This window comes from Styela clava, chromosome 15 (genome assembly GCF_964204865.1).
Source record: "Styela clava chromosome 15, kaStyClav1.hap1.2, whole genome shotgun sequence".
Classification (NCBI taxonomy): domain Eukaryota; kingdom Metazoa; phylum Chordata; class Ascidiacea; order Stolidobranchia; family Styelidae; genus Styela; species Styela clava.
In genome coordinates, this window is record NC_135264.1 from 8877833 (window position 1) to 8895160 (window position 17328).

The 17328-nt window shown below is 31.6% G+C and overlaps 1 protein-coding gene across 1 annotated transcript; it reads right to left on the reverse strand.

Moving 5' to 3' along the window:
• Nucleotides 1-517: 517 nt before the first annotated feature.
• Nucleotides 518-16927, reverse strand: LOC120333900 (TNF receptor-associated factor 6-like). The gene is made up of 14 exons (XM_039401295.2): nucleotides 16826-16927; nucleotides 16239-16371; nucleotides 14179-14326; nucleotides 13943-14107; nucleotides 12993-13067; nucleotides 7584-7661; nucleotides 6570-6725; nucleotides 5868-5961; nucleotides 5107-5211; nucleotides 4563-4659; nucleotides 3924-4040; nucleotides 3133-3222; nucleotides 2481-2658; nucleotides 518-1713 (listed from the first exon to the last, which is right to left on the reverse strand). The coding sequence occupies exons 1-14, from the start codon at nucleotides 16914-16916 to the stop codon at nucleotides 1498-1500; spliced, it is 1743 nt and encodes a 580-aa protein (XP_039257229.2). The 5' UTR covers nucleotides 16917-16927; the 3' UTR covers nucleotides 518-1497.
• Between the last annotated feature and the right edge of the window lie 401 nt (nucleotides 16928-17328).

Consider the following 17328-nt stretch of genomic DNA (forward strand, 5'->3'; position numbering starts at 1 on the left):
CAAGAGACCACATGAATTTTTTCATCATATCTGTAAGAGCTGAAAATGCTGCTTCAAACATGTAGGTCGTTTCAAGAGGCATTAAATTTTAATTGCATTTTCTGTGAGCAATAGATATTTGATTGAAATCAATCATTAAAGGTTGCTCAGACTCGTGAAGTGATCACAGACCCCCAGGGGTCTGCGGACCCCAGTTAGGGAAACCCTGCCATAGAGATGCTTTTTGCAGAATGTGAACTACTTTCGATTTCATAATAACTAGTTAGAGGTGTTATTAAATTTCAGGTTGCTAATGAATCACGATGTGCAACAGGCTTTCATGATATGGGTGTCATAACACAGTTTGGCTATCATATATCACAGCAAAATCTATTTCGATTCCTCATATACTGTAATCGAGAACAGAGATTATTTTAGTACTAGCTTTTAATATAATTGCTCTTGCTAAGAGATGAAGAGAGTCTGCTGAGTGGTGAATGACAAGATTTTTTTAGCCCTAATTTTTTTTTAAATTAAAAAAAAAAAAAAAAATTTAAAAATTGAAGCTATGCAATGTTAGTACAACACTGTAGCTGAAGACGAAAAAACATATAAGCAATTTATAAGTAAAATGACAGTGAAATATTTATATTTGTGGATTCATCTGGATAAATATAAGCAGATATGATTATCAGGCGCTTTGTAATACCTTTTTCAATCGGCATGTTAGTTCCAGAATGCTATTCAACATTATTTTTATGAAAAAAAATAACATTTACCTTTATTAATTGGTTTCGAAGGTGGAAAAAGATCAAAGGTATTCAAAAAATGTTGACAAATTTTTAAGATTCTAGTTTTGGGTTAACAAAACTGGGTACTCCCGTAGTATGTGAACCTAGATGGTGGACACCGGAACGTAGAATGTGTACCAGGTTTGGGTTAGGCCATAATTTCAGGAACAAATACTACGGGAGTCACTTGGCTAGTCCCCAAACTCGTAATAGAACTAAAATAAGGGGAATTGGAATAAAATTATGGCCTAACCCTAACATGGTACACACACTACGTTCCGGTGCCGCCATCTTGGTTCACATACTAAAGGACTCTGGAGTTCCAAAAATTGTCCCTGGATATAATTGTAGCATATAAAGGAAATACATGGCTTCCATGAACCTTTTCCAATTCAGGGTAATGTGTATTATACCTACTGTGAGAATGTGATGATTTGTCTTTAAAGCATCGAGCTTTTTTGAATAGAAAATAGCAATATCTTGAGGAATTAAACTACTGTATGTGCAACAGCTGTGAGATATAAAAACGACCTAGAGTTACGAAAAAAGCTTTTATGGCAATGAATTTTTACAACTTTTGCTAAATTTTAATACTTTAAAACAAACATTAATTAAAATATTTTCTGGCTTATCATAATAATGCAAAATAATAAGGTAAAAATACAAGTTTATACATTGAAAGATTTAGGATTTAAAAAAAATGGGCGCGGAAAAAAAAAAATTCATGTTAGTTGGAAATTGGGGCATCAACTCTAACTTGTGCCTTGATAATAAGAGTATCGTTTTTAATAAATCCCTCACTTTCGATCATTTTGAGTGGAAAAAAGTCAATATATCCATATCCTTTTTGGTTTCGTTCACTGACAGGACGTTGGAACGCCATTAAGTTGGTCTTTGCTTGTAATGTTTCTGATATATGAGAACGGTCTTGCGGTCGATCCATCTGCAAAAATAACCAATTCAGTTCAAAGGTTGCGGAAAAGATAGCAAATAAAGGGAAAAACTGGGCATTGAGAAGGTCACTCCATATGAATTTGAAGTGCATGTTACTGTCATTCACCAAATGGCACATCCACTATGTTTCGTTGTTGGCCATGACCCACTATCTGTGAATGATTAAGCTTAACCTAGTGGCATTACCGATATCTGAAAATTGGGACCGTACCACAGTCTAAAACAGTGGTTCCCAGGGTTGATTGCCCGCGGGCCAAAATTGGAAGCTGAAATATAATCGTGGGCCAGGAGGGGGAGTGTCCGCAATGGGTCGATATCGATACTGACACGTATAATTAAAACTCAAATTTATAAGATACCGAACTAAATTCCTATGAATATACATGTGATTAAACTGGTATCAACAACACAAAACAAAAAGTGTTAAACTATGTCACTTATTAAGGTTGGCCATATTAGATTTATATGTGGGCTGTAATTAGAAACCACTGGTCTAAAACAAGCTACCTAAATTTTGAAAAAATAGCATAATTTTGAATTTTTGTTTCATTACAAATTATATTTGAGATAGCCCTATTAGTAATATAACAGGTTAAGTTACAACTCGAATCTTTTTCGCTGCATCTCTTACTCTAAAGAATCAAGCTTTTGAAAAATATCATGCGTTTAAAAAATATCCTTCATATGATATTACCCCTTCTCGATTATCTGTCACGTACCACCGCATAATATATATTGTCTACTGCAATATCGTACCTGATTCATAACAGTCAAAGTTATCACCCCTGAAAATGGCCATGATAAAAGATCATCATTATCTCCTTTCATTAAATGAACAAATAAAGATAGATGAGTTCCTTGTGCTGTCTCTACACCATCAAGATTAACTCGAACACAGATACGATATCCGTGAGGACTTGTGTAAAAACCAGGACTGTGGAAAAGATATCAATAAGTTAAAACTGGACAGTAATCTTGTGTATATTGTCTTTACCCTTCCAGATACATTTTGAAGCTATACTTTCCAATTTAAAATGAAGAATTTTTCAAATTGAGCAGTGGTTAAAAAATCGCATAAATCAATACATCCTTATAAGGACTGATTCATGTCTGTTGTTCAGTTCAGTTCAGTAAAATTGATTTCTAAAAATTTCCAAAAAATATGGAATAAAACTATTTGTAATTCACAGTAGTAGAAAATACAAGTACATGAATTAAAAAAATATTTTCTGCGAAGCAATTAGAATAGTAAATGAGTCTGTGTATAATATGATATCAATTTTCTATCACAAAAAAGAGATTGAAAAAAGCCGTTTTACAAACTACATCACTGTAAATAATACTGTTTGGAAAATACAAATTGTATGTCCAAAATTAATTTAATAAGATGCTTTTCAGGGATATTTACCTGTGTAATACAGTGACTTCTCCAGCTGCAGCTGCTGCTCTAAGTCTACTATAATCCTTAATTTTCCAATAATATAATCCATTGCATAATCTGAACAAATAAAATAATTCAAAATGACCAATGTACATATATATATAAATGTCCCCATTGAATAATATTAAACATTACAAGTTAGAGCAGACATAGGCAAACTACAGCCCACGGGTCAAATCTGCCCCGTTGGGTAATTAAATCTGATTCTGCCACAACCAAAGTAAGACCAAATTTTTATGTTTAAGCTAAAAAATAGCACGGGGAATTTGTTGAGATTGCGATTGAATTTAGTTTTGGCACGGGGCTTATTGTTTTCCACGTTTGCTCATGTTACACTGTAAATATTGTTCATAAAATGTATATTTTTACGCCACACTTACATGACCCGCCAGTCTGAATGGGCAAAATTTTTGGCCCGCGGTTCAAATACCTTGCCCTATGTAGAAGAAAAAGAGCAATGACAGAAGGAAACAGGGCGCTCCCGAAGTATGTGCACCAAGATGGCACATAACCTGAACCCAAACCAGGTACACTTACTATGTTCAGGTTGTGCGCCTACTTCTAGACTCTGGAGGTCCGGAAACAGAACAATACAGTTGCCTACTCGTTAGTGTATTGGACATATCGCCATGTAAAAACAAGCTGTGTCGAATTGGAAAGGAAAAAAAATATGGAAGCTCCCTACATATCTGTACCAACTTGTTCATAGTCTTGTTCAGAGAGGAATTGTTAGAGACATCATAGAGACATCCTCTTACCTCAATTCTTGCTGCTGTAATCTTTGCTCCATGTAAGTCATTTTTGAAGTAAGTTCTTTAACACTTGTTATTTGTGTGTCCATTTTTGCTTTTAATTCTCGGACATGATGGTCAAGACTAAAGAATGATTGAAAAATTGAAGTCAAACTTGCCTGAAAATTTTAGCTGGAAGTATTTCTTGTTTCTATTTATTAATTTAGTTGGTTTGGTATACTATGGATATTTCCAAATAGGCATACGTTAGCAATGCAATATTTATAGAGATAGTCAGAGATGTAACAGTCTAAGTAAAAAATGTTTAATACAGTGGTTCGTGGCCCACTTTTGTAGCACAAAAATTTTTGTGGCCCATTCACTTTCTCATACTAACTACAAGAAAAACAAAAAATTCTTTCCGCAAAGATAGACACTTCACTTCTACTTTGATAATTGAAATGAGAATTGCCACTCACTAGCAAAAACAGCAACACCGTTCATTGCTCCAAGTTTAACTAATTTATGAATAACTCTAGCAATTATCAATAGGTTTGTGGCCAACTTGAATATGTTTCTGTGTCTCAGAAATGTGATTTTTAGTACCAATAACTTCTAATTATAGTATTGAACAATTTTGTCATTTTATATTAAAATCCCACCAACCTTATTATTTTTTTTTCAGCGTCTTTCCCAATCATTGATTCTTCTCGTAATAATGATTCGCTTCGAAGTGGCACATGAGAAGGCCCTGCTTCTGACACTTGAGAATATATGAAAGAGAATTAGAGAATATTGGAAAAGTTGCTTATGTTGAGGGTACGTCATATTTTGAGCATTTGAAGAAACTTACTTTTGTATAATAGCAATATATAAGGATTTGCAAACATAGAAATAATAAAGTCAAAACATTGTCCATTTCAAATTTTCAAATTATCATTAATATTAACTATATTGCGCTTCAACAAAAAAATATGAAAGATTACCTAGCGAGAAAAAGTACAAGCCGAATATATACGAAATAACTAGGACAATTCTTTTGGATCTCGACTCTTATATGGGTGAATAAATAAATGTTCACGAGTTCTCATTTATTATTATGAGGCAGTAAAAACAAATTTTTATTTTATTCACATCATTCGAAAAAACCTAAATCTGTATCCAAGCAAAAACAATCTTCCAATTTTGAAATACTGACATAAAAACCTACCTGCAGAATGGTTATTCTCCATCATATGGTTGAATTCTTTTATTAAAGCTATTTCATCAACTTCATCTGCATCTCGGGGTGAACTCTGGTGAGGAACTCGAGATCCTGTGTGTAAAATATCACTTCACTTACAAATCCCACTTTTGTTTTATTTTGAAGGTGACGTAAAACTCGTCCAAAGGAAAACTCTTTCTCTCGCATATCAATCACGTGTTGACCACAGCGTTAAAAGTGAGAAACTTTTTCTCGAAATTTTTTGAAATTTCTCTCTTCTTACCGGCATATGGTCCGACCCATTTACGCTGAGTAATATGGGCGCGTTTTAGTGGAAAGCGACGAAAATAAGCTTTTTAGGGACACATTAATGATGTCTTTGGCATTTTTGGTTGGTGAAATATTAAAAAAATTATAGAGGGGTGTCAAAATGACCCAGGAACACCAGGGGTCATTAGGTTGAGTAGATTGTCCGTGACAATAAGAGTATCTTACTCATAACTTGATAGTCAATCCACAGATAAAATATAATATCAAGCAACGCTTTATCAAAGACTCCCATGATGAATTGGTTAAAACCCCATATATATAGCCATGCCTAGACTCATATAGCCCGGAATCAAAAATTAGTTTGTTTTGGTTTGTTTTGGTTATAATATTTCGCAATCCAAAAATAAGATGGTATATATACCAGTGGTTTTAAACAAGCATTTGAATATTTCAGAATCTACATCCCACACTATTTATATACAATAGTTCTTACTTACGTAGGCCAGGCATATTGCCAGGTCCATTAGATACACCATCATCATCCCTTCCGTATATCTCAATATGGCTGTCATTTGTATCATATGGGTAATCCTAAAACATAAAAGATGCAACTATTAGCAGGTAAGTAAAATTATCAAATAGAAGTGTATTTGAGAGAGAATTTGTTCAAAGCAAGGCCATAGACTTAGAAACAAAGGAGATGCGATGACTGAAATGCCAAGATGCTAATTAATGCTCATCTATTACTGTGGTACGCCATATTGGCCTATTTGATTCAATCAACTTGACTAACAAATCGCTAAGTATGTTAAGAGAAGGTTACCGGTACTGAACGAAGACAGACGCATCTAACTGTTGACTTTTGCAAATTTATAAGAATGAATGCATCAGTACACAAGAATAAATATTATGCGGCCAATGCTATATATTTCTTGTAGAATTGAGAACGATAAAGTAAAATTGAATCAGTCCAGTTAGCTGTTGTAGAATTTTTCTCTGCCATTTAGTTTTGAATAATTTAAATTATTCCAAGGAATTGAACTCATTATTTTTTGCACTAGGGTCAAATTGCATCTTTAAAAAAAAGTTATTATATCTAATCAGCACACTTTAAAAAAATATCGGTTTTATTCATTTGTTTATTTCTAAATATATCTTAAATTAACCATAAACAAAATACAAAAAACAATCAATTTTACATCTTTTTCCAGTCTTGTAATTCTTGAAGTTAATGATTTCAGCATTGCTGACAATTCCGCACCATCCTTAGTTATGCTGGAAATATTGTTGAGTAAATATTGAAGATGAATTTGAGTCGATTTCTCCATGTGTTGCTGAATATCGTGACGAGGAAGCTGAAAAAATATAAAACAATGAGCATATGAATTTGAGTTGTTTTACAAAACCAAATTTCACACGTCGTATTCATTGCCTTTGACTTCAAATCTGTTCAAACAGCTGCTGTTGGGTCAAGAGCTACTATAATTTGGGAAGACCGGGATCTTTTTAGTTCAACATGGCCTACCCAAGTTCTATTACGAGTTCAGGGACTGTCTGCGTTAGCTAAGTGAATATACCATAGTCCATAGGCTTCAGTCCCTTTACACAACTTGATGTAAAGTAGGCGATCAAAATCAGTTACCACTATATTGGTACACACACTTCTGGAGCGGCCAATTTCTTACACCCTATGTGAGGTAGGCATGGGATTTAAACCAGAGATTTTGAACATACATTGCCCAGATAGTTGATATCAATCATTTAACCACTGTGCCATCTTCAACACAGAATTTATCGAAAATGAAATCAAATGGAAAATTGATGAATTTATCAGAAATAAAAGTAATTTTATGTTTTTGGCTATTAAAATAGATTGGATTATGTCAAATTTCATAACAATTCTCGACTTGAATCAAGATTGTCCAATATAAATTGAATACACACACATTAGAAATCGGTTACGATGTATTAGGTATAAGGAGGTATTGAGTATGGCCAGTGAAGGAATTCACAAATAACATTAACATATGATTTTCACAGTGGGAGAACAGAAGGTAGGCCTATTAATTGTTAACTAGAGTGCTCGCTAGGTTAGGAGAATGGCAAATATTTGAAGTGATAAAATATTCAAATTGAGATACAAATTCATCTCTCTTGACATAACATCTTCTACATTGATAAAAGATTTGATTTCATCGCATCAAAACACCTACCTCTCTTTCGCAGCCAACTTTTGAAAAAACACATTTTATCGGTGCTTTCATACATTCTGTTGTGATATGATATTGTAACTGAAAAAGAAAACAGATATTCAGATAGATAGTGCCTTCAATAAGGTTCACTTGTATCAATTTTCATAACCACATATTTTCCATCAATAAACACAGTACAAAAATTAATTCGAAGAAATAGAATTATTGCTTCATTTCTATCACCAAAATAGCCTGTTGCTATGTCAAATTGATTAATACCTAGTTTTCTATGAAACTGGAAAACTAAGCATATCAAGTTGGTGCAAATGTGAGATGTATTTTTAAACGAATACGAAGTAAACATTTGAATAGAATAAAAATATTTATACTAAATATTCCAAAACCTTCATATTGGTACACAAACTTCTGGAGCGCCAATAATGTGTTCAATCAATTTCTAAAAAGTTGAAAAAATGATATCTAGAAAATTAAATTATTATTCCATATTTGAAAATATAATTTTACAATGTTTTTAGAGTATTCATAATAGTAAATTTTGTTTTCACTTTTGATCACCCCCAAATTCGATATATTTGGAAACTGGAAAGAGACGATGTGCAGCAAATGTTCAGGTTTAGTGTATATCACCATAGGCACCATTTAAACACAGCCCAATCAAAAATTTCTTAAGAATGGGCAACAAAACGTTACATGAATAGCAGGATGTAGTGATAGACCAATAAGGCACAGGAAGTAAATTTCCTACAATTAACATGACACATCATAGGTTGCTTGATCTTGCATGAACTCATCAAGCTGATTACATTTAGTGTTGTCTTGGTTGATAGATTTAAAACATGTCCTTTAATAAGAATGTGGAATATATTAGGGGAAGAACTAATAGCAATAATAATTTCAACACATAGTTTATAGTAGGCTGGCTGTGATGCCGATTAGTTAACTGACATCAAAGTAATATGTGTTAGCGTTACAGGTTACATATCACAAAGTTCATGTCCTGTTCCAGAAGCCAGTCTTTGCCTTCTTTTCATTCGAACTATAATGAATATGGAAGACAAAACAGTCTTCCTAAACCGAGTATCTTTATACACATTAGTCATTGCTTGCACAAAGTCTGGTTCAAAGTAAAACCAAGATACCCTCCAAACTTTTTTTCATATTAATTTTGCAAAATATAAATAAAAAACGTATATTAGGTATATAGCACCACATGTAAAATACTTTGTAATTGATAAAACCTTGTAATTCTTAATTCTGTTTTATAGGATCTCCAAAAAAAAAAATATGCTAAATTTTCTTCGATGATAAAAACCTTAAAATAGTTACTCACACACCTTAGTATAATGTACAAGTATATAAAAATCCATACACCTCAAAGTAACAAAAAATGAAAAATAAAATTACCGGTACTCTAATCAGAGCAAATCAGGCAAACAAGAACCTTAGTATAATATCAAGTTTAATTATTCAACAATTTTTAGCGATATTGACATTATCACAAGGTATAAGCTTTGGCAGAATGGCAGATATGGATTTTTGAATGAAACCAATAAGCCAGTCTGTGAACTAGCGAGAAACTGTTTAACTGAATAATATATGCTGCAAGCACAAGCTGAATCATTAAACTTTCAAAATGAGTCCGTTATTTTAGATACTAAGTTCTACACAAAATCAAATTGGCTTGCCCACCACACCTCAAATCGCCGTAGAACATTCATGTACTAATCAAGAAGTTGAAATATGTGCAAAAACATACAAATAAATTGTAGGAAAAATACCATACATATTATGATGACTCCCAAAAAAGACACTTTCTACCGATCAAAAAACTGTTATTAGTATGAATTTTTAAACAATATATATATCATTACATAGAAAGCTTGTTCACCTTTGACAGAGTACTGATAAAGTTTATTGGAAGGTCATGACTGGTTATATACCCATCTTTAAAATAATTCTTTAAAAAACTTGATTTCGCTTTCCAATATTATCAAGAGAAAAAGCTTGAATAATCTGCTTATATATAGGATATATAAACTCATCTGCTTGACCTAAATAATTAGTATTAGAGTTGAGGTCAAAAAAACAAAGATGACTAGCAAGATAAAATAACATTCCATGAGCGAAGAATCAAGCAATGTATATATATATATAATAGTATTTATAAAATTTTCATTTCATAAACATGTTATGGTATTATTATCGTTAACAAAAATAGACAATTTATCACAGATTTATCCAAACCATCAATTTTCTATTTTCAAATAGGAGAAACCTTTTGATCGTTACAATAATAATAATATGGTTATAAAAAGAAAAGCGTGCCTAGAATCATAACACGAATATTTTCAAAGTCAAAAACATAAAAATATTGATCAGGTTTTGTCACTTAATTTGCATATGCAAGAATATAATCAAAACAGATATGGATAATCCCATGGATTGAAGGGCCAATTTGAAAATGGTAATATGTAAATGAGAAGACTACAGAAAAAATATTAATATCATATTTTTAATATAATATATAATATTAATAATTTAATATTTTGTATCATGATACAGACTTCCGTTTAAAACTTTTCTCCATCAGAATAAAACTTGTTACGCCCGTAAAGTTGACTGAAAATGTTATATAAAACATGGGTGGCATAATGTATCGAAGATATTCAAATTCATTAAAGAATTTATATAATAAAATGCAAATTTGGCCACCAGAGTGGGATTTACAGGTATAGCCTGCTTAATTATGAATACATATGTATAAATATATTTTTTCCACATTTTTTTGAGGACCGTAACATAATATCATATATGCAATTTTTGCAACTTTAAACAAGTGACGTACATAATTTAAAAAATTATTTCCACTACTAAGTTGATTTAATTTGTCAAATTTACAAAACGAAATTTGAAGTAGATCATGAACAATTCAAAGTGTAAAGTGTTTAATTTGAAAAAAATAGAGATAATTCAGATGTTTCTTAAAAAAAACGGTTTTATTGAATGGGAGGAGCCTTGATTCAAGATTTCATTTCTTGCATATCCCCACAAGGAACCAAAGATCTCAGGAACATATAGAATATATTTTCTAAAGTAGTTGTGAATAATATTAAAATTTTTTTATTTGGGGAATAATTTAGAATATTTTCATTTAAAATTTGTCACTTCCAGTGTTTGACATCTAATAATGGTGAGGCAGAGAATATATAAATAAACTTTATTTTACCTTTGAATGGAAATAATTTGAAACGCTTTTTGCTCAGCTATTCTACATTATTTATTATATTATATTTATACAACTATATTTTACTGAATGTACAATGAGCTACATAAATTTTCATGTTGAATATTCCCTAATAAGGAACATATTTTAGAATATTGAATAATTAGATTTTGACCATCCCTATTTGGAACTGGGATGGTGATTTAAATTTATAAATTTGAATAACTTAGGTAATCAACTCTGTGCTCAGAATGAGTGGGCAACAAATAATATGGAGAAAATGACGCAAGATCTAATATTCAAAAGCATGTGAATGTTATGACTAGGTGGTACTCAACAATGACTAATTATTGGCTTAATTTCATGACGCTCAATATAGAAGCTATTAATATGGCGGATGGCGGCATAACGTGGGGGCCAAATATAATCTGTATAGACAAACTATTAGGACACAAAACCATGATTTGCTATGCTTATATCATTATAGGATAATACATACCAGGGATGTTCAAAAGTGATCAAATATATTCAAGAATATAATTTTTTTTTTGGTCACATATCACACTTTTATTCTGTAACGTTTCTCAGACAAGCAATTCACAACAGTAGGTGGAATAGTTGGGGATTATCATTTTGAGCAATTGAAGGCTACTTATTACAAAAAGACATTTAATAATTTCTATATAAATAATAAATATATAAGATATATAAAGGGTCAAACTATTGTTTATTTTGATACTTCTGTACTACCAAATTCAAATTCATTTAATAGAGTATATCTTCAATATTTTATACTTGAAAATATTATTTTATAGCATGTTTGGAATGCAGCTAGGTAAAGATATTGAAAATTGTAAGAGTCGATACAAGAACGTACACTGGCTCATCTCCCATACCTAAACATAACGAATAAGAAGACAAAAGGCTATTGTTTACAATATGAGAAAATCATCATATCAGCTTTCCTCTCCCCCATACAAATATATAAAATCTTATCTTATTTATATTCAATACAAAATTTATGATCATTGGAAACAGAATTTCACATTTCTAAAAAAAGGGAAAAGATCTTTTTTTTTCAAAATGCAAATATTTTAGTGAACATCCATAAATGCAATAGGTCTCTACAATTTATAATTCCATAAGTGAGATTGTGTCTCATTAATTTACTTATGTAATTTTTGCAGTGTTTATATTGCAAGATTAAATTACTGCTGCAATGAATATGGTATATGTTGATGTATTACTATATGCAAATTACTCACACAATATGAATATGCAAATTAGCGGTATGCAGTGACTGTAAACAGTTCAATGTTTCGTGTATCAATAGGCTGTCTATATCAAATATTGTTGAATGTGACATTGTGTATGAAAGGAAAAAAAAAAAACATAAAAGGATGCAAAGCACACATTAATATAAATATAAAAAACAATCTATAATTCTTTGGCAAATTGTTGATGATTTTGAATCTGTTATATTAACGAGGAAAAACATGGCTCAAAAGTCGTAGGTGTACCATACATATGGTGCTTAATTTTAATGTATGTGACAAAAATTTTACGTTCAAATCTTCGTTGATGCGTAGCATTTCGATTAATAAAATGTCATATTTGTATTCATTCACTTTATGAATATCGTTTTGCGTTCCTGTGAGATGAAGCCAGGGTAACTGGCAAATGTACCAACATTATTTTCTAATAGAAGTACATAAAAACGAAAATTTCAAGAACCCCTTAAAACTTGTTTGACCGAAACAATACGGTGATTATTGTTCAAATATTTTCTTCAAAAAAACTTATCGACCACAATTCAATTAACTAAGAGAGCGTCTGATTTATCTCCACAAACCAGTCATGCAGAGCAAAGACTGGCAAGAAAATCAAGCCGAAGAAATGATTCAAACTTGGGAAAGTGAAGTGAAATATTGACTTATGCATTATGCAAGCTATGGACAAAAATATAGGTTTCATATTTTTGAAAGAAATACCCCGAAATATTCTTAGAATCAAAAATAAATTTTCACATTGAATATATAATACCTAACTTCAAACAAATAATGGACATTAAAACAATTTATAATTAAGACTAATACATTGATAATATGTTGCAGACGTCCCAACCTGAATTCAATCTTCTTGGGAAATAACTACGAAACTACTTTAATGTATAAAGATTTTTTTACCTTGTATTGTTTGAGCTCGTGTGAACAGTGAGGACAATTAACAGGCAGATGTTGTTTACAGTCTTCTTTGTGAGCCTGGTAAATGAAGTAAAGAATAACTTTACAAATAAAATAAAAATTTACACTAAAAAGGCAAGGGTCACAGCTATTCAAAAAAGCGATAATGCTACTGTTTTTTTGTAGTATTTGGCATTGTAGCTAAGAGCAAATGAATTCCTTGCAAACTTGTTGGCATATGTAATAACTTCGTTACAAATATTTATTTTTTATTAATAATATTCATAAACAAATTATCCACAAGGCCTAAGCGTTAAGCGCTGTAAGAACACTCATAAATATAGACAATATAATCATGACATCGAATGTTAATCTTTCACCAAATCCTATTCTGTATTAAGTTACAGAAACTTAAGTACCAGTTTATGAAGGATAAGTATATAACTCATTAGTATAGATTTTATAAAATTCACTGGTCATGAACACATTCAAGTCATAAACACCGTTAGTAAAATCATTGTAACATAAATCACAGGTAACCTCAACGTTTATGGCAGCTCATATATTTATATCTTTAAAAATCAGACTGGAAATTCCGTTTTGAAGTATGAAAAAAATAATATGAATCACATACACCAATATATATAATCAATCAGATATGCCGTACATTGATATATTACCTATTGATTTCCAATCACTGTATTCTCAGTTCGACAATACCATCAATATTTTCTAGGTGATTGCTTGGAATTTTTTTTAGCAGCATTGCATATTATTTCATAATTTCAGCCACATTTGAATATTAAATATTTAATTCAAGATTTTTTAGCCAAAATATTTTAAAAATGCATAGCCAATTTAATTAATGACGCCACTTGTCGGCTCCAATTAACTTTTATTCATATTTTAACTTCTATAACTTTAGATTTTGGAATGTACTGAATATATCTCACCTCTTCAGTGGCCAATGGGTAAGTCTGTCCGCAAACATCACAAGTAACTGGCCTTCTTGGACACTGGTTCTCTTCATGATAAATCGCATCTTGCTTTAATAAACTTAACCCGCAATTATTTTTGCATGGATATTTTCGCATCACACAAATTTCTTTATGTTGAGTCTAAAAGTGAATTTTTATTTATTAACTTGAAAAAATATTCAGTAAGTTTTCAAACCTTTTAAAATTCTTACCTCCATTAAACGAAGTTCGCAAACATGGTCACATCCCTTATTGTTACATTTTGCCCTCAAATCTAAAACTTCTCTCAGTGCACATTTGTCTTGGAATAATTGACTTGGCAGCAGAGGGACATTGTCAACTGGGCACTTTTTAAATCGCCTGAAAAAGTAATTTTTGAAAATAAAAAAACTGTAAAATGAAACAGAGAGAGAGAGAGAAAGATTTATTATCACAGAAACAAAGTCAACATTATTACAAACATAATCCAATAAAGAGAATATTTCAACAGTAATTGATTATTGTTTTGGGGTCGGTGAGCTGGAATGATAAAGGTCATCTAGGCCAGGGGTGCACAACACGGGGCACGCGTGCCAAATTTGGCACACCAAACGCTCAAACGTGGCACGCGAACGGTTTTGTAAAAATAAAAAATATTTATGATATACCTACATTAAAATATCACGTTTATATCAAAATCAGCAGTTTTTCAGGACATTAAATTGTTTCAATAAATAGATATCCGTTATTATGTATTATTATTGAAATTTGTTGTTTGTTTTTTGCATGAGTTAATTTACAATACCACAACTGTGCGTGGCACGCCGCAAGATTATTTTGAAAAATTTGGCACGTATCCTCATTTGAGTTGTGCACCCCTGATCTAGGCTACCGAACCTTGTGTACATGCTGTATTAAGATCATCATAGCATAATCCAATGATAAGCACAGCATGCCAAAGTTACAGAATTTGATACAATTGGGGAGATCCAAGATTTGATACAGTTCGAGTCCTCAACATTTTTTGACTACATGACTAATGAAATATGTGCTAAATTAGGTTACCAATTTCAACTAACCAAAACTATCTATAAAGTGACTTGTCTACATACTTACGACAGTAGAAATCAGCCTATAAAATCTGGCGCTCCAGAAGTATGTGTACCCATATGGAGGTAAATAATTTTGTTCGCCTACTTTACATCAAGTTGTGTAGAGGGACGAGAGCTTATGGGCAGGGGGTTTATTCAGTTGGCTAATACAAACAGTCCCAAAACTCGTAATAGAACCAAAATAAGGAAAATCAGAATAGAATTATGGCCTAACCATAACCTGGTTCACAAACTACAAGAGTACCCAAAATCTAACATTTAAAGCAATTTATCAACCAACTTGCTATCAAATCGATTTTATACTGGAGTAATAATTGGCTTGTCAATATGATGCACAGATGAGCAAGGCACACATTAACACTCAGAGTTTGCAAAGAAAAATATGGAGACATTTGTACGTTGTGAGCAATGTTGCAATAATGCCTCTGATTAATGTTATCAAAGAAAGTTCAGCAGATAATATTTCAAATTTAAAAATGTTAATTGTTTAAAATGATTATACAAGTTAACTTGGATGAAATTTTAAAATTATATTTCAGATTCAAGCAGCGGTAATAATTTAAATACAAAATGAATGACTGCTAGTCAAAAAAAAAATTTGTGTGGATATCATGAGATAGTGGTTTCAATGTTTCTATTATATCACATTACAGATTTGATAACATATTGACTGAAGTGACTCATAAAACCTAGTTTCAATGTTGCATTGTGAACATGAAGAAATACGAGCAGCTTCAAATCATCACAATTGACTATGCATTTAAATGACACTGATAATAATGCAACAAGGCAGTTTCTATACTACTTCAAAATTTGGAAATTTTACATATTTGCATATATATAGGGTTTACACCCATAATTAAAAAATTTTCAGTCATGAAAACAAGCCTATTAGTTCAATAACGGTTTTATAGTTGGCTTTATACAAAATATTGGGTGTATACACCAAGGTCACTAACTCACCCAGAGTGCAATAAATTGGGTAGATCCTCATTTTGCAGGGTATGCTCGCACAAAGCCTTGTTCAGAGACGATAGAGCATAGAAACGTTTGAAGATTATTGTTCTATTTTATTTACTCCATTCTTAGGTCTAAATTTCCTCAAAAATTATTATATCCTTATTTATATATAATATACAACAAATAAGTACACAAATGACATGAACAAGATGAAAACTCACGCTACTGATCGTAGTATACAAGTATGACAGAATCTGTGTCCACACTCTGTTTGTACAGGCTCTCGTAGAGCATTGAAACAAATTGGACACATGTGTTTGTTGTCGAGACTTGGAACAAATTCATAGTCATAACCTGAAAATAAAATGGAGAGTTTAAATAGTATAACGATTGTATAGGACTTGATGGCGAAGCTATAAAAACTAATCAATCCTATTTAAAAAAAATTAAATATAAAATACAAATAGCACAAAAAATCATGATGCGACATTAGGGATTCATCCAAGACTGTCTTGTGAAGAAGCGGCTTGCACTCACTGTTATTAAGTGATGTCTTTCAAAGGGAGGGCTATACTTGGAAGTAGAGAACTGTGTCGGACTGTCGTATGATATATGAAACTGAGGGATAGAAAACATTAGATAGTAGTGGAAAACAACATGCCTTTTATACAAAATCCAGGTAACAAAAGAGACACACTCATTCATCACCCTTGGATCGTTTCAACATGACGAATGCATTTCCTAAAATTTACGGATGATGTAGCTTAAAAAAGTATATCAAAACTTCAAAATATTTAGTAAAAATTACCTCCAAGTTCCAATAATTCCGAATTTTCATTCATGGTTGAAACTGAACCTTTTACACTGTGATCAACTGCACCATTTGTACTTGGCAACATGTTTACCAATTCTATAATTTTTAAGAGATAAAGTGAATTTGAATAAAAAAAATAGAGTAAAATTACTTTAAATTTTTAGCAGTTAGCCTATTATTGTATTCGTAAATACACTATTGATAAGAGAGAGAGATAGTAGTACAAGTAAATAAGTAAGATTTATTCATCATCATGTGAAAATTAGGAACACATTACTGCATTAACAAACAGAAAAAAAAAAAATTATTCACAGGTCAGCAGGTGAAGGGAACCACAGAAAACCTCAAGATGTTATCTAGCTGTGGCACGCTATGAAGTATTACTGTTCTGCTGTTATTAATAGATGAACAATAAACAATATGAACATTAAAAAACTACATTAGGCAATTAAGATTTGGGCGAAATATATATTTTTTCCCTTCACTAGATCTAAAGT

What these genes read in the sequence shown, in the direction of transcription:
- LOC120333900 (XM_039401295.2), bottom strand. Translation starts at nt 16,916, where the DNA reads ATGTTGCCAAGTACAAATGGTGCAGTTGATCACAGTGTAAAAGGTTCA. An exon ending in TTACAAGACTGGAAAAAGAT is followed by an intron (nt 5,962 to 6,569) that starts GTAAAATTGATT and finishes TTTATGTTTTAG; the next exon opens with GATTACCCATATGATACAAA. An exon ending in CTTTGACTGTTATGAATCAG is followed by an intron (nt 1,714 to 2,480) that starts GTACGATATTGC and finishes TTATTTTTGCAG; the next exon opens with ATGGATCGACCGCAAGACCG.